This window comes from Salvelinus fontinalis, chromosome 41 (assembly GCF_029448725.1).
Source record: "Salvelinus fontinalis isolate EN_2023a chromosome 41, ASM2944872v1, whole genome shotgun sequence".
NCBI classification, from domain to species: domain Eukaryota; kingdom Metazoa; phylum Chordata; class Actinopteri; order Salmoniformes; family Salmonidae; genus Salvelinus; species Salvelinus fontinalis.
In genome coordinates, this window is record NC_074705.1 from 21,212,937 (window position 1) to 21,232,017 (window position 19,081).

At 41.6% G+C, this 19,081-nt stretch overlaps 1 protein-coding gene across 3 annotated transcripts in view; it reads right to left on the reverse strand.

Moving 5' to 3' along the window:
• LOC129840615 (zinc finger protein 385B-like) overlaps nt 1-19,081 on the reverse strand; it is a 198,186-nt gene that overhangs the window by 69,635 nt on the left and 109,470 nt on the right. The window contains exon 1 of one of the 3 annotated variants that reach the window (XM_055908620.1): nt 11,590-12,249. The exons of the other annotated variants lie outside the window; for them this stretch is intronic. Coding sequence (XP_055764595.1) covers nt 11,590-11,641 — 52 coding nt within the window. The 5' untranslated portion in view covers nt 11,642-12,249. Of the gene's footprint in view, nt 1-11,589; nt 12,250-19,081 lie in introns of those variants that run through there. 3 annotated transcript variants of the gene reach the window in all.

Consider the following 19,081-nt stretch of genomic DNA (forward strand, 5'->3'; position numbering starts at 1 on the left):
GGCCTCTTTCAAAGGAAGCCCTGCATCTACAATTCCATTAGAGAAAATTAAATACAATATAAAACAAGTCAAATACCACACAACACACATTTACAAGAAAACAATTACATTCCTCAATAAGAAGGTCCCCAAACAATATTTTAAATTGCCCGAGCGGCACAAAAACATTCAATTGTAATGTATTTTATAGTTGGTTCCAGCAATGAGGTGCTTTCTGTAAGTCCGATGGTGTCCACAAGATGGCAGCAGTCTATGTGCAACGTTTCAGACAGATAACTTGAAGTATGAGCAAACTACATGACATTTAGTGTGAAGTCACCCAGGTACATTTGGGCAAATCGTGAAGGAGACATTTGCATTCATAATACATTTTTCTGCACGTATATCATCAAATCTGTATACTTGGACTTTGATTTAGATTTTCTGGTATTAGTAGCCATATTATTAGTTCAACATTTGCAAAACAACCAATTTTCATAACTTCATAACTCTGAATATTATTATAATTTTTGTCCAAAAGGAAAAGGCATGCTGTTGTACAAGGTTAGCAGCTACATTTTATGACACATACAGGGTTACCAGATACTCCCGTAAAGGCCAGCTCATTGGCTATCTAGCTAGCCTTGTTGACCCTGATTGGTACTTATTTGACAAAGTTAGAGTCGTTTAAGTGAAGACCGCCTGCGTCATCGGTGTGCCATGAAGGCATCGCTCTCTGACCAAATATGGTGTCCTATAGGATATACTACACCGCTAAGGATATAGTGAAGTCTGGTTACATTCTAGAATCTCTGAGAAATACATGCAAACTTGATTTGGCTGGTTGAAACAACGTTCAGGGTTAGATTTTCACAGATTCCTTTCTTTGCAAATTGAACGAGTGGAAATACAAAATTGATCGTGCAAGCTATATGGACCTTTTTAGTATATGAAAATGATTTTATCTAACAAAACGACACTTCATGTTATCTCTGGGACCCTTTGGATGATAAATCAGAGCAAGATATCAGAACGTAAGTACACGTTTTACCTTCAGAGGTGAATTTATCAAACCTAATGTGCGTGAAAAGAGTGTTTTGTTGTTAGGAGCTCTTCTCAAAGAATAGCATGGCATTTTTTCGCAGTAACAGCTACTGTAAATTGGACAGTGCAGTTATATTAACAAGAATTTAAGCTTTCAGCCGATATAAGACACTTATATGTACCGACATTTGTTGTTTCTATAGATTCTGCGATCGTGACAAGGCGCTGCATGATTTACAACTGTCCCGTTGACAGGACACCGATCCGTTCCAGGAACGAGGTGCTTTAAGTTTAAATACGGATTTACCTAGTTCGGTGGAGACTTAGCAACCAAAAAGGGAATACAGAAGTGATCTACGGGACTTTAATGAAGACCAGCCAAACTTTTGGGTAAGTCTCTGAGACATCTAACATTTTCCAGTTGCCTTTCCTGTTGAAGTGGATGAAAAGCATGCCGTGTCATCTAAGGGAACCAATAACTCATGCACATCTGCATGGAATAAGGTCAACGTAAAGAGTGTTTATTGAAAACATGGAGTAGGCAAACTGACAGCTTAATCCAGAGTTTTAGGTTAACGGCCTCAATTAGATCCTCTTTCCTAAGGTCATACCAACTCTCGATGCAATGGAGCATCCCTCTCATAATCTCTTTTGATGAAATATTAATTTGACAATGTAAGGCCATAGAATTGTTTTTCTGGAACAAAAGCTATTGGTGCCTGAGGGTAGCCTTGTCGTTAAAGCATGTATATGATTCCTCTGACTGCGATGGTACAGCATCTAGCAGCTCCCTTCTCTCCATCTCCCCTTAATTTCGTCCTATATCTGTTAATAAACAATAAAAAATGGATGGACAGTAACATTTTGCAGGTATTGAGGTACTCATTAAAACATGATTGAGAGATTTTACTCAAATATCAATATAAGTTATAGCACAGTACACCAGTAGCAAATATACACTAGTCATATTAGTGGTGCTGCAATCAGAAAGAAACGTATGCTAACAATCTCTTTGAACTCTCATCAATATTCAAAGCAGTGATCGCAGCTCCACAGCCAGACTGGAGAGAGACAAAAACAACCGGGACACTCTGTTCTGAATAACATCAAGGCAATTTGAAATCTGAAATGGTCACTAAGGGAACACAATGATGATTCAAAGAAATGTTAACCAAATTACAATACCAAAACAAAATATTTTAATGGCAGCACGCACACACCCTTTTTTTTAGCCTGGATAATACCCTGCCAGCCTTGGACTGTTTTTCTCCACTACAACGCCAGATTCCTGCCGTAAACCCTGTACCATTGATCATCACATCTAGCTAGCTGCCACTGAGTGACCCAGCCCCGAAGCTAGCTCTGAGCCAGGCGCATCTCCTGGCTAGCAAACGAAATTACCACAACTACAATACCTCTTTCGCCATCTGGCCCGGTCCCTTCATCGACACGGCGCCCCGCCGTACCACCATGACTGGTCCGCAGACGTATTTCCATCAGTTGTGCCTTCAACCGGCCTTTGCCGGACGACGGAGCAGACGCTTCTACTTACCCCGGACTGCTAACTTTAAACGCTGTGTCTCCCGCGTGCTAGCGTAGTAACGAATACCTAGCGGCTTCCCCATTTCATCTATTGCTGCACACTGGACCCTATGATCACTTGGCTACATAGCTGATGCCTGCTGGACTGTTAATTTATCACGATACTCCACTTTGTTTACCTTTGTTTATCTGTTGGCCCCGAACTCAGGCCCTGTGTGTAGTTAACTGACCCTCTCTACCCATTCATCGCCATTTTACCTGTTGTTGTTGTCTTAGCTGATTAGATGTTGTTGTCTTACCCGTTGTTGACTTAGCTAGCTCTCCCAATCAAAACCTTTGATTGCTTTATGCCTCGCTTTATGTCTCTCTCAAATGTCAATATGCCTTGTATACTGTTGTTTAGGGTAATTATCATTGTTTTAGTTTACTGCGGAGCCCCTAGTCCCACTGTACATGCCTTAGATACCTCCTTTGTCCCACCTTCCACACATGCGGTGACCTCACCCAGTATAACCAGCATGTCCAGAGATGCAACCTTTCTTATCACTCAGTGCCTGGGCTTACCTCCACTGTACCCGCACCCCACCATACCTCTGTCTGTACATTATGCCCTGAATCTATTCTACCACGCCCAGAAATCTGCTCCTTTTATTCTCTGTCCCCAATGCACTAGACGACCAGTTTGGTAGCCTTTAGCTGTACCCTCATCCTACTCTGTTCCTCGGGTGATGTGGAGGCTAACCCAGGCCCTGCGTGTTCCAGGCACTCTCATTTGTTGACTTCTGTAATTGAAAAAGCATTGGTTTCATGATTGTTAACATCAGAAGTCTCCTCCCTAAGTTTGTTTTACTCACTGCTTTCGCACACTCCGCCAACCCTGATGTCCTTGCCGTATCTGAATCCTGGGTAAGGAAGGCCACCAAAAATTCGGAGATTTCCATACCCAACAACAACATTTCAATCAAGATAGAACTGCCAAAGGGGGAGGAGTTGCAATCTACTGCAGAGATAGCCTGCAAAGTTCTGTCATAATTTCCAGGTCTATGCCCAAACAGTTCGAGCTTCTAATTTAAAAAATGTATCTCTCCAGAAATAAGTCTCTCACTGTTGCAGCCTGTTAAAGACCCCCCTCAGCTCCCAGCTGTGCCCTGGACACCATATGTGAATTGATTGCCTCCAATCTATCTTCAGAGTTCGTTCTGTTAGGTGACCTAAACTGGGATATGCTTATCACCCCAGCAGTCCTACAATCTAAGCTAGATGCTCTCAATCTCACACAAATCATCAAGGAACCCAACAGGTACAACCCTAAATCCGTAAACATGGGCACCCTCATAGATATTATCCTGATCAACTTGCCCTCCAAATACACCTCTGCTGTTTTCAAATCAGGATCTCAGCAATCACTGCCTCATTGCCTGCATCCGCTATGGGTACACGGTCAAACGACCACCCCTCATCACTGTCAAACACTCCCTAAAACACTTCTGCGAGCAAGCCTTTTCAATCGACCTGGCACAGTTATCCTGGAAGGATATTGACCTCATCCCGTCAGTCAAGGATGCCTGGTCGTTCTTTAAAAGTAATTTGCTCACCATCTTAACTGACTTGCCTCGTTAAATAAAGGTAAAAACAGGTCTCTTGGGGTATGTCTATATAAGCTTGGCACATCTAACCACTGGGATGTTTGACCATTCTTCAAGGCAAAACTGCTCCAGCTCCTTCATGTTGGATGGGTTCTGCTGGTGTACAGCAATCTTTAAGTCATACCACAGATTCTCAATTGGATTGAGGTCTGGGCTTTGACTAGGCCATTCCAAGACATTTAAATGTTTCACCTTAACCTGATGAGGATAGAGGGCGCTATTTACACTTTGGGGGGAAAACGTGCCCAATTTAAACGGCCTCGTACTCTATTCTTGCTCGTACAATATGCATATTATTATTACTATTGCTATCGCTAATCCTATAGCCTATTGCTATCGCTAATCGCTGCCTTGATGAATGAATGCGGTGGTGTGTAGGCTATTGTAGTAAGCTAATATAATGCTATATTGTGTTTTCGCTGTAAAACACTTAAAAAATCAGAAATATTGGCTGGATTCACAAGATGCTTGTCTTTCATTTGCTGTACACGATGCATTTTTCAGAAATGTTTTATGATGAGTATTTAGGTATTCCACGTTGGTCTCTATAATTACTCTGGCTGCTTCGGTGCTATTTTTGATGGTAGCTGTGATGGTAGCTGCAATGTAAAACTGATTTATACCTCAAATATGCACATTTTTCGAACAAAACATAGATTTATTGTGTAACATGTTATAAGACTGTCATCTGATGAAGTTGTTTCTTGGTTAGTTTGGTTGGTTCTTGGTTAGTTAGGTTGGCTTTGTGCATGCTACCAGTGCTGTGAAAAATGTCTGTCCTTCTTTGTATTTGGTGGTGAGCTAACATAAATATACGTGCTGTTTTCGCTGTAAAACATTTAAAAAAATCGGATGTTTTGTTGTTGACTGGATTCACAAGATGTGTATCTTTCATTTGCTGTATTGGACTTGATAATATGTGAGAAAGTTAAATATTTCAAAAAAATATTTTTTGAATTTCGCGCTCTGCCTTTTCAGTGGAATGTGGGAGGAGTTCCGCTAGCGGAACGCCTCGGCCAAACATTAAATAATGAACATGTAATTTGGGTATTGAAACCAGGTGTGTAAAAAAACAAAGACAAAACAAATGGAAAATAAAAAGTGGATCGGCGATGTATAGAAGGCCGGTGACGTCAACCACCGAACGCCGCTCGAACAAGGAGAGGGACCGACTTCGGGGGAAGTCGTGACAGCTCCTTGGTCTTCATAGTGCCGCTTGCTTGGTGGTGCCCCTTGCTTAGTGGTGTTGCAGACTCTGTGGCCTTCCAACGAGATCATGTGACAGATCATGTGACTGTTAGTTTTCACACAGGTGGACTTTATTTAACTAATTGTGTGACCTCTGAAGGTAATTGGTTGCACCAGATCTTATTTAGGGGCTTCATAGCAAAGGGGGTGAATATTACATATGCACACACCACTTTTAAGTTTTTTATTTATTATAATTCTTTTAAACAAGTAATTTTTTTCATTTCACTTCACCAATTTGAACTATTTTGTGTATGTCCATTACATGGAATCCCCCCAAAATATTTAAAATTACAGGTTGTCATGCAATTTTTTTTAGGAAAAACACCAAGGCGGGTGAATACTTTTGCAAGGCACTGTATGGAATCATTTAGTAGCTAAAATAGTGTTAAACAAATCAAAATATTGTTATTTTGGGATTCTTCAAAGTATTCACTCTTTGCCTTGATGACAGCTTTGCAGACTCTTAGCATTTTAAAATAAGGATGTAACCTAACAAAATGTGGGAAAAGTCAAGGGGTCTGAATACTTTCCGAAGGCTCTGTACTTCCATTCATTTTTTTCAACTGGTGCCCCCGGACCTTCAGACGGGTATTCTGAGGACTGTGGGCGTCCTAGAGCAAAATAACCAACATGTACATGTTCGCGAGAGTCTCGCCATTCCACGGAAATATTAGTGTGTAGTTTAAACTGTTTGGACGCTACAGATAGAAGTTGGCAGATTGGCTGTACCGACATTAGACAGATTCCTAAGACGCTTGTGGGGGGTCGTAGAGCAAAACATGTTCGTGAGAGTCTCATCTTTCCATAGAGGGGTCATAATAGTTTGTAGGCCAAACCGTTCTGATGCTGCAGATGATTTTGTGAGAAGATTGAAGGTTCCCTTCTATTAGAAGCACCTGATGCAGGCTGGGTGAAATGAAATTAGGGCTCATCACAAACTTGAGTTCGCATGCTAGGGAGGACTGATTCAATCGCAGAGGCAGATGACCTGGTGGGAGCAGAGGCTAATAAGTAGAGACCTGCCAGTCATAAGGCAGAGTTGGGTTAGAGCAGTGAACAGGGTCAACAAACAGAAAATATGCTCCACTTCCTTAAAGAATGTAAACTTCAGAGCATCTGTGCATAACACTGAGGCTCCATCCCAGATAATTAAGTCATAATTAAATATTGCTTGCTAATATGGAAAAATGCAAAGACAAGTCCAACATGTTGGCATAAAATGAAAGGAGAGTGGTGGATCTCAACGTGGAAGATATTAGTAATTTCTAGTGTGAATGAAATCATAAATACGGGCGCACCTGAGATCTCTCTCTACAGCGGCGTTTTCCAAACTCGGTCCTTGGGACCCTAAGGGGGGCAGGTTTTGCTCTAGCAATACACAGCTGATTCAAATAATTAACGCTTGATGATGAGTGGATTATTTAAATCAGCTGTATAGTTCTTGGGCAAAAACCTTGGGTTCCCCAGGACCGAGATTGGGAAACGCTGCTCTACAGAAAAAGAAAGTCCAGATTCCACATGGGAAATAAACATAGACAGCCTTTATAAGTCAAAGCCAGTGGCAGAACAATTGGAAAACAGGCTACAGTAATGCTTTTATAAGATATAGAATCTCCAATTGCAATTAGGCCTAACTTAAAGAACACAGGTGGTAGAGAGCCTGTGTGGGTCTGTGAAGTTCACATCTGCAAAGTATTGGGTTTTTATTCTACTATTATTTCCTAGTATCATTGTTACCAGTCATTGCATTAAACAGTGACACATACAATGAAACACATACAGTACAGTACATGAAAAGTTCACAAGATGAGGACAGGAAGAGGCGACGATACCCAATGAAACAAACATGCAGGTAAACCACTGCAGACACCAACCCAGGCACATCTAAGCTGTAGCTAAATGCAAACCCGTCTCCATTTAGCAGCCAATAACACTATTAGTCTCACACACAGAGTGTATCTCAGTGAAATCGTTCATTTGGATGAATATCAAGACACTTTAGGCCCTCGAAAAGTCCACTAAACAGGGAAAAAACAGGAGATGAAACACAAAACAGTTGTATGACTCACACTGTAAATGAGATGCTGAATACAGTAGCATACACAATAAAATCGATCAAATGAAATTGCCTTCCATTGCATTCTCTTCACTATTTTGAGACCACATATTACCAGAAGGAATCAACAAAATGCCCAAGATGCACTTCTCATAAGCTGTCATGAAACACAATGTAAAGATATAAAGCACAATGCCATAGCCTACCATTGCATTCATTGAATGCACTGAGCTAACCTAACTTCTTTGGGATAGGGGGCAGTATTCAGAAGTTCAGATGACTGAGGTGCCCAAAGTAAACGGCCTGTTACTCAGGGCCAGAAGCTAGGATATGCATATAAGTAGTAGTATTGGATAGAAAACACTCTGAAGTTTCTAACACTGTTAAAATAATGTCTGTGAGTATAACAGAACTGATATCGCAGGCCAAAACCCGAGGGGAATCCATCCGGAATTTCTTTTTTGAGGTGACCACCATTTAAAATGCCTGTCTATGGGAAAATCAAAGGAATACCTCCCAGATTGCAGTTCCTATGGCTTCCACTAGATGTCAACAGTCTTTAGAAAGAGTTTCAGGCTTGTTATTTGAAAAATTTGTAGTTTTTCTAGGTGGCTCTCATTTTGACTGTAGTGTTGTTGCGCGCGTGGATGAGGGCGTGGTTTTCGTTATTTATCTCCGGTAATGAATATACTATTCTCCGTCTTAAATTGTAGCATTTATTTACATATTAGGGTACCTGAGGATTGATTAGAAACGTTGTTTGACTTGTTTGGACAAAGTTTATTGGTAACTTTTGGGATTCCTTTGTATGCATTTTGGACGTGTGGAACAGGTGGATTACTGAATCAAGCGAGCCAACTAAACTGACTTTTTTGAGATACAAAGAAGGACTTTATCGAACAAAACAACCATTTGTTATGTAGCTGGGACCCTTGGGATTGCAAACAGAGGAAGATCTTCAAAGGTAGGTGATTTAGTTTATCGCTATTTCTGACTTTTGTGTCGCTTCTGCTGGTCTGGAAAATGTTTTTAATGCTTTTGTGTGGGGGGCGCTGTCCTCAGATAATCGCATGGTATGCTTTCGCTGTAAATCCTTTTTGAAGTCTGACAAAGCGGCTGGATTAACAAGAAGTTAACCTTTTTTTTTTCAATTTAAAGTTTTATTAAGTTTTCAATCAACCAACCAAACACATTCCACATTCACAGATGTGACTTAAAAAAATAAAAAAATAAATAATAATAAAAAATTGTTTTATATATGTATATATATATGTATATATATATATATATATATATATATATATATATATATATATATATATATATATATATACATACATACATACATACATACATACATACATACATACATACATACATACATACATACATACACACATACACACACAAATAATAATTATAACAAAATTTAAATTATAGAACTTGCAGCAGCACTATCAAGGTTCTTATTAGCTATCTACAGCCTTAGCTGAGATGACGAGCCAATAATTAGTTTTTAGATTTTACAGCACCTTACACAACACGCATCTGCTCATCTCCCTGATTCCCCCATTCACTCTGTCCAATTTGAAATATAGTTGAGTAGTGGAGACCAGAGTCTATCAAACTTGGGCTGTCTCTTGTGGAGGTCATAAGTGAGCTTTTCAAGAGGGAGAAAGTCAACAATCTGGTCAATCCACATTTTAAATGTAGGAGAAGTATTAGAGGCCCACAATAGAAGAATACATTTCTTAGCAAAGTATGTAATGGTCATGAGCAAATTTTCTCTGTCAGGATCAAGAACAAAGTCCTGCTGGGCATTAAGAAGATAGAGACACGGGGTCATATCAAACTGTACATCTAGTATTTTCTGTGCAGCAGTATGTATAGATTGCCAAAATCTGGCAATCTCTCTACAGCTCCAAAATACATGCATATAGGTTCCACTTTCAGAGGTACATCTATTACAGTTAGGAGAAATGTCTGTTTTCATTTTATGGAGTCTCAGGGGAGTGTAATAAAATGTGTACAAAAAATTGTAATTAGATTCTTTCATTTTTACATTAGTAGAGGAGCAGTATACCCTGTCGCAAACCTCGGCCCATAACCCATCACTGATAGTCAGACCAAGGTCCTTTTCCCATATTATTTTCAAAGGAGTAAAGGAGGATCCTCCTTTCTCAGAAAGGAGTCTATAGATATAGGATATTTTGCCTTTAATGGATTGTGCTGTGACAAGAAGGGTTTCAACTTCATTCAACTGAGTTCTAAACCTCCTCTTGGAAGTAAATGAGGAGATGACATGTCTAATTTGTAGATATTTAAAAAAATGGGATCTTGGCACATTGAATTCATTGCAGAGCTCTTGAAAGGATTTCAGTGTAGTGGTCTTCTGATGAAATAGGTCTGAAAAGGTCCTGATTCCTAGAGTATGCCAAAGATTAAAGTTGGCATCTCTTAGGGCTTTTGGCAAGTCTGGGTTGCCTACTATAGGCGATTGAGAACATATTTGGGAGGAGATGCCCAGGTATTTCTTACAGTCCCTCCACGCTCGTAGGGTACAGAAGTTAACCTTTTAAACGATATAAGACACCTGTTATTTCAATGAATGTTTAATATTACGATTTTTGTATTTGGAATTTTGCGCTCTGCAATTTCACCGGATGTTGTCGAGATGGGGAGCTAGCGCCCCACCTTTCCCAAAGTTAACCAACTCTTAAATTCTGAACAAAAGGGTTTGACAAAGCATCACCCTCGCTGTGTAAAAAATATACTTTCATAAACTGATTTTATTTAGGGCATGTTCTTGTTGTTTCAGCTTTAAGATTTCCATGGAAACAAAGGGCCTGCTTAAGGAGAGGAACTTCCCTTAATTTTCTCCTGACAGTGGAACCGACACACACACACACACACACACACACACACACACACACACACACACACACACACACACACACACACACACACACACACACACACACACACACACACACACACACACACTGATCTTAAGACATGTCCTAGATGGTAAAGTAATTACTGCTGCAAAGTTGTAATTAGTAACAAAACAGACAATATAAAGGTAGATACTGTAATACACTCATATTGCCTTGAGCTCAACACTGTACAACTGCAGTTGAACATGCTGGCATTTCTACCTCAGTTTAACGAAGTCGTGTCTGATAGGAGCAACTGTTCGCCCCCTGGACGGGCCGAGGGGTCCCAGCAGTGCTCTGTCTCAGGGTCAGTCTGGTACAGACCCCATTGGTGTTCTCCAGGGCCCTAATGAGGACAAACACACACAAACACGCTCACAGAGGCACACACACCCAGACATTGGTATGCATGCATGTACACAAGCAGAGACACACACGCATGCTCACGTACAAACACAACCACACACACACACGCAAACACACAAGCTTAATACATCCTTTCACTGTTAGCAGTGGAAACAGGTCTACTCAGACAGCCGTGTAGTATGTTACACCAGCTATTCAATATCGGTGCGAACGCCATTTCATCGAGTCGCCAAGTGACAGTTCAGTCATTCAGTCAGGGTGATCTTTCAGATGATCGCTGCTATATTCAGAGTGACGCATTGTTATCACTCAATTTAAGTTGACAGGAATTTCCACAATAACAACTGGTGTACTCTCCTATCTGGGATTGACATCTCCTAGAATTTGAAGCAGAAGTAGGATCATCATCAATGCTCTTTCAAACACCTTCACAATTCACACAATTCACTTCAACATCCTCTGTTCTGCTGGCTGTTCACTTAAGGAACACTGTCACTGTGAGATAGAGTAGGAGCACAGCGCATATTTCAAAGACACGGGAATGCAACAACAACTATATATTGTATTATGTAATGGCAAACAGAGGATAGCACAGCTATTGTCTTAAGACATTTTCACATTTCAAAAACCTATTCAAATTTAGATCAAACAAACAATTCATTCCAGACAATTCTACAGACACAGGAGTGTTCTGATATCAGCACAAACTGCCTACACCACACACTGCATGCTCCCATCAAATTAAAAGGAATCCAACGGTCTAACTCACCTAAAAGCATGCTTGCACTATGTAGTGTGACCGTGAATACGCCTGAGTACATTCCATGCAACTCCCCTCCTGGTCCACTTTGGCATTCTGCTGTCACTGCTGGCTCTACTGTGAGGACAGGGGAACACACGCTGGGGCGCGGTGCGCGGAGGAGGTGGCTGGTGCCAGGGAGAGGGGAGGACTACTGTGCTAACTGCCAGACTCACCCAGACAATAAAGCAGCTGTCAGTGGAGCAGCAGTCACAGCAGAGGTAGAAGCTAAACTGTAATATGTAGGAGGTACTAGGTAGGAACAGTTACTGTAGGAGGTAGGAGGTATGAAGGTATGAGTTACAGTAAGAGGTAAGCGGTAGGAGCAGGCACCGCATAAGTTACAAGGTAAGATGTAAGAGGTAATAGTGAGCGACTGTAGAGGGGTAGGAGATAAGAGCTACAGTAGGAGAAAGGAGGTAAGAGGTAGTATATAGCATATTTGAGGAAAAAGGTAAGACGTAGAAGGAGATCAATCAGCCTAGGAAGTAAGAGATAAGGTGTAGTGACAGTAGGAGGAAAATATATTTTTATTTGTAACCTTTATTTAAGTAGGCAAGTCAGTTAAGAACAAATTCTTATTAACATTGACGGCCTACACCGGCCAAACCCAGACGACGCTGGGCCAATTGTGTGCGGCCCTATGGGACTCCCAATCACGGCCGGATGTGTTACAGCCTGGATTCAAACCAGGGACTGTAGTGACGCCTCTTGCACTGAGATGCAGTGCCTTAGAATTCTGCGCCACAAGGTTGGAGGCTGAATCTAGGAAGTAGGAGGTAAAAGTTAGGATGTAAGAGGTAGGATGTAGGAAGAAGGATCAGCCGTAAAGCAGATGGTCACCTTCACCGGTGTAACCACAAGAGCCACAATCAGAAATATCTAGGTCGCTTCACAATCGTTTTCAGATAATGGGGGACGGGGAGTGAGTACAACAAAAGCATCAACCTTTAATGGCGTAGATTTAAGGGCTGAGTTAATCCGTTTTAGAAGTTCTGCTCCTGGCGTTCGTTCCCGGAGAATAGGACTTCAATCAGAGCTGACCCACTGCCTCTCTGTTGCTATGTGTCTGGTGAGCAGACACACACAAAGGTGGCGTTTGCAAAGGACACTGTGTGATAGCTTGCTAGGAGGACACCTTTATACAGCAGGTGGGAGGTGGGGATGACACAGGTAGACTGCTAGACAGTGTCCTTCAGCTTTATCCAATAGTGCAAAAAAGGTATTAGGTAAACAATAGGTAGGTAAAGAAATAAAACAACAGTAAAAAAAGGCTATATACAGTAGCGAGGCTATAAAAGTAGTGAGGCTACATACAGACACCGGTTAGTCAGGCTGATTGAGGCAGTATGTACATGTAGATATGAAGTGACTATGCATATATGATGAACATAGAGTAGCAGTAGTGTAAAAGAGGGGTTGGCGGGTGGTGGGCGGGACACAATGCAGATAGCCCGGTTAGCCAATGTGCGGGAGCACTGTTTGGTCGGCCCAATTGAGGTGGTATGTACATGAATGTATAGTTAAAGTGACTATGCATATATGATAGACAGAGAGTAGCAGCAGCGTAAAAAGAGGGGTTGGGGGGGGCACACAATGCAAATAGTCCGGGTAGCCATTTGATTACCTGTTCAGGAGTCTTATGGCTTGGGGGTGAAAACTGTTGCGAAGCATTTTTGTCCTAGACTTGGCACCCCGGTACCGCTTGCCATGCGGTAGTAGAGAGAACAGTCTATGACTGGGGTGGCTGGGGTCTTTGACAATTTTTAGGGCCTTCCTCTGACACCGCCTGGTGTAGAGGTCCTGGATGGCAGGCAGGCAGCTTAGCCCCAGTGATGTACTGGGCTGTACGCACTACCCTCTGCAGCGCCGTGCGGTCAGAGGCCGAGCAGTTGCCGTACCAGGCAGTGATGCAAACAGTCAGGATGTTCTCGATGTTGCAGCTGTAGAACCTTTTGAGGATCTTTTGAGGATCTCAGGACCACTATTGCACTATTGTAAAGTGGTTGTTCCACTGGATGTCATTAGGTGAATGCACCAATTTGTAAGTCGCTCTGGATAAGAGCGTCTGCTAAATGACTTAAATGTAAATGTAAATGACCCATGCCAAATCTTTTTAGTTTCCTAAGGGGGAATAGACTTTGTCGTGCCCTCTTCACAACTGTGTTGGTGTGTTTGGACCATTCTAGTTTGTTGTTGATGTGGACACCAAGGAACTTGAAGCTCTCAACCTGCTCCACTACAGCCCAGTCGATGAGAATGGGGGCGTGCTCGGTCCTCCTTTTCCTGTAGTCCACAATAACCTCCTTAGTCTTGGTTACGTTGAGGGATAGGTTGCTATTCTGGCACCACCCGACCAGGTCTCTGACTTCCTCCCTATAGACTGTCTCGTTGTTGTCGGTGATCAGGCCCATCACTGTTGTGTTGTCTGCAAACTTGATGGTGTTGGAGTCATGCCTGGCCGTGCAGTCGTGGGTGAACAGGGAGTACAGGAGGGGATTGAGCACGCACCCCTGGGGAGCTCCAGTGTTGAGGATCAGCTTGGCAGATGTGTTGCTACCTACCCTCAACACCTGGGGGTGGCCCGTCAGGAAGTCCAGGATCCAGTTGCAGAGGGAGGTGTTTAGTCCCAGGATCCTTAGCTTAGTGATTAGCTTTGAGGATACTATGGTGTTGAACGCTGAGCTGTAGTCAATGAATAGCATTCTCGCATAAGTGTTCCTTTTGTCCAGGTGGGAAAGGGCAGTGTGGATTGCAATCGAGATTGCATCATCTGTGGATCTGCTGGGGCAGTATGCAAATTGGAGTGGTCTAGGGTTTCTGGGATAATGGTGTTGATGTGAGCCATTACCAACCTTTCAAAGCACTTCATGGCTACAGACGTGAGTGCTACGAGTCTGTAGTAATTTAGGCAGGTTGCCTTTGTGTTCTTGGGCACAGGGATTATGGTGGTCTGCTTGAAACATGTTGGTATTACAGACTTAAATCAGGGACATGTTGAAAATGTTAGTGAAGACACCTGCCAGTTGGTCAGCACATGCCTGGAGCACACGTCCTGGTAATCCGTCTGGCCCCGCAGCCCTTGTCAATAGGGGGTGCTGTTAGCACTTTGTAATAATTTCGTTCCCAAATTATACTGCCTCGTACTCAATTCTTGCTCGTACAATATGCATATTATTATTACTATTGGATAGAAAACACTCTTTAGTTTCTAAAACCGTTTGAATTATATCTGTGAGTGAAACAGAACTGGACTTAGAGCAATTTTCCTATGTGGATGTGAAAATGCAGAATTTTGCTGGCTGTTCTGAGATCTGTTTATAAATCTGCCTGTCTTCTATTGGTTGAGATGCACTGCATACGCCTTCCCCTGGTTGTTAGCGAATAGTGAGACTTGAAATGGAGTCTCTAGGCAGATCTGAAAGGTTATAAATGGCTTGGGAAGGAAAGTACTGGTCTTTTCCCTCTTCGCTCTGACGCAGGAAGGAGCTTGGCATATCGTACTAGAACCTTCGGTTATAGCTCTTAGAAATATCCGGCTGTGTTTTTATTCGATATAGGCGTTAAAGACACCTTAATGTTGTTATTTTAAACCGAATTATATCAGTTTATGTCAGTATATTGCGATTTTCGGGTATTTATTTTTTGTGGCGTTCTAGGGAGTATCTCTGGCTCACATGCTAATATTTACTGCTAATTGCAACGTTGAAGAGGACATTCTACAACCGAGCAACGATTCATTTGGACAAAGGACACCTTTCCCAAGATTCTGATGGGAGTTCATCAAAAAGTAAGAACTATTTATGATGTTAATTCGTTGTTCTGTTGAAAAATGTAAAATGCATTAGCCGCCATTAATTTCAGTGCAGCCTCGCTTTAACGCACGCTGTATGTTGTAGTAACGTTAATTTTAAAAATGTAACACAGCGATTGCATTAAGAACTAATTTATCTTTCATTTGCTGTCCAACCTGTATTTTCTAGACAAGTTTATGATTATTTATTGATTAGAATAGGTGCCTCTCCAAAGATTTCTCCCGACATTTTCTTGGCAGCTTGGCTACTTTTCTCATTGTATAACCACGATTTGTGCCGCTAAATATGCACATTTTCGAACAAACTCTATATGCATTGTGTAATATGATGTTATAGGACTGTCATCTGAAGAATTCTGAGCAGGTCAGTGAAAAAATTAATATTTTTTATACGTTATCGCTATTTTTGCTATTTTTGGCTTGAATCAATGCTGTTGTGATGTTTGCTATTGTGGTAAGCTAATATAACGCTATATTGTGTTTTCGCTGTAAAACACTTAGAAAATCTGAAATATTGGCTGGATTCACAAGATCTGTGTCTTTCATTTGCTGTACGCTGTGTATTTTTCATAAATGTTTTATGACGAGTATTTAGGTAATACACGATGGTCTCTGTAGTTATTCTAGTTGCTTTGGGGAGAGTTGTGATGGTGGCTGCAATGGTAAACTCTGATTTATACCTGAAATATGCACATTTGTCTAACAAAACATATGCTATACAATAAATATGTTATCAGACTGTCATCTGATGAAGTTGTTTCTTGGTTAGTGGCTATTTATATCTTTATTTGGTCGAATTTGTGATAGCTACTGATGGAGTAAAAAAATGGTGGAGTAAAGAAGTGGTGTCTTTTGCTAGTGGTTAGCTAATAGATTTACATATTGTGTCTTCCCTGTAAAACATTTTAAAAATCAGAAATGATGGCTTGATTCACAAGATGTGTATCTTTCATTTGGTGTCTTGGACTTGTGATTTCATGAACATTTTATTATATGATATCCCTGTGGCTTTAGGCTAGGCTATGCTAGTCAGCTTTTTTGATGGGGGTGCTCCCGGATCCGGGTTTGTGAGGCGTTAGAGGTTAAACGGGATCTTTAGTGACCACAGAGAGTCAAGACACCCTTTCAACATACCATCTGTAAGACAGCACCCTACACAGGGCAATGTCCCCAATCACTGCCCTGGAGTATTGGGATATTATTATTTTTTTAGACCAGAGGAAAGGGTACCTCCTACTGGCCCTCCTACACCACTTCCAGTAGCATCTGGTCTCCCATCCAGGATCAACCCTGCTTAGCTTCAGGAGCAAGCCAGCAGTGGGATGCAGGGTGGTATGCTGCTGGTGGTATGCTGCTGGCATGTAGAAAAATGTCACATTGATAATCAAATTAGCAAGCATGGCATTTTCAATTGACTGTACAAAGGTCGCGCAAGGACGCGATGATGTTGGTCTAGTTTAAACTGGGTGCCCTAGCACCCCCTGGCTACTTTTTACTTCAGGTTTTCGGGAATATGGATTTATTTAAAAGCCTAACTTCAAAATCAGTGCCTCTTTGCTTGACATCATGGGAGCATCAAAAGAAATCAGCCAAGACCTCAGAAAAAAAATTGTAGACCCCCACAGGTCTGGTTCATCTTTGGGAGCAATTTCCAAACACCTGGAGGTACCACGTTCATCTGTACAAACAATAGTACACAAGTATAAACACCATGGGACCATGCAGCCATCACACTGCTCAGGAAGGAGACGCGTTCAGTCTCCTAGAGATGAACCTACTTTGGTGCGAAAAGTGCAAATCAATCCCAGAGCAACAGCAAAGGACCGTGTAAAGATTCTGGAGTAAACAGGTACAAAAGTATCTATATCCACAGTAAAACGAGTTCTATGTCGACATAACCTGAAAGGCCACTCAGCAAGGAAGAAGCCACTGCTCCAAAACCGCCATAAAAAAGTCAGACTACAGTTTGCAGCTGCACATGGGGACAAAGATCGTACTTTTTGGAGAAACGTCCTCTGGTCTGATGAAACACAAATAGAACTGTTTGGCCATAATGACCATCATTATGTTTGGAGGAAAAAGGGGGAGGGTTGCAAGCCGAAGAACATCATCCCAACCATGAAGCACGGGGGTGGCAGCATCATGTTGTGGAGGTGCTTTGATGCAGGAGGGACTGGTACACTTCACAAAATAGATGGCATTATGAGGAAGCAAAATTATGAGGATATATTGAAGCAACATCTCAAGACATCAGTCAGGAAGTTAAAGCTTGGTCGCGAATGGGTCTTCCAAATGGACAATGACTCCAAGCAAACTTTCAAAGTCGTGGAAAATGGCTTAAGAACAACAAAGTCAAGGTATTGGAGTGGCCATCACAAAGCCCTGACCTCAATCCAATAGAAAATGTGTGGGCAGAACTGAAAAAGCATGTGCGAGCAAGGAGGCCTACAAACCTGATTCAGTTACACCAGCTCTGTCAGGAGGAATGGGCCAAAATTTACCCAACTTATTGTGGGACGCTTGTAGAAAACTACCTGAGACGTTTTACCCAAGTTAAAGAATATAAAGGCAATGCTACCAAATAGTAATTGAGTGTATGTAAACTTCTGACCTACTGGGAATGTGATGAAAGAAATAAAAGTTGAAATAAATAATTCTCTCCTGTTATTCTGACATTTCACAATCTTAAAATAAAGTGGTGATCCTAACTGACCTACGACAGGACATTTTTACTAGGATTAAATGTCAGGAATTGTGAAAAACTGAGTTTTACTTCTTCTCAATAGGGGGGGCGCTGTTTTCACTTTGGAAAAAATCGTGCCCAAACTGCCTCGTACTCTATTCTAGATCGTACAATATGCATATTATTATTACTATTGGATAGAAAACACTCAAGTTTCTAAAACTGTTTGAATTATATCTGTGAGTAAAACAGAACTCATTTTGCAGCAAACTTCCACACAGGAAGTGAAAAATCTGAAAACGATGCTCTGTTCCAGGGCCTGCCTATTCAATTGCCTAATATTTATCGATATGCATGCACTTCATACGCCTTCCACTAGATGTCAACAGGCAGTGGAAGGTGGAATCGGGTGTCTAGCTTGATCTGAGGCCGAACAAGAGCTTTTGGAGTGACAGGTCTGGAAATTTCTTTGTCTTCTCTGGCGCACGAAGTACGTCGACATTGGCTTCTGAAAAGCGTTCGGTATACACGGCGGATATCTCCGGCTCTGATTTTATTTGATACATGTGATAATAACATCATAAAGTAGTTTTTTTCAACCGAGTTTTATCAGTTTATTCAACGTTTATTGGGACTTTTGGAATTTTCAGTTCTTTGCGTGAAGAGAAGATGGGCATGTTCGCGCCACATGGCTAGCTAAGGTTGCTAATTCGACAGGAGAAAAGGACATTCTAAAACCAAACAACGATTTATTCTGGACCTAGGACTCCTTGTACAAGATTCTGATGGAAGCTCAGCAAAAGTAAGAACAATTTATGATGTTATTTCGTATTTCTGTGGAAAATGTTGATTCCTATTCTCTGCCGTTTTGGCGGGCGCTGTCTCGCAATAACGCAAGCTGTTTGTTATGGTAAAGTTATTTTTTTAAATCTAACACGGCGGTTGCATTAAGAACCAGTGTATCT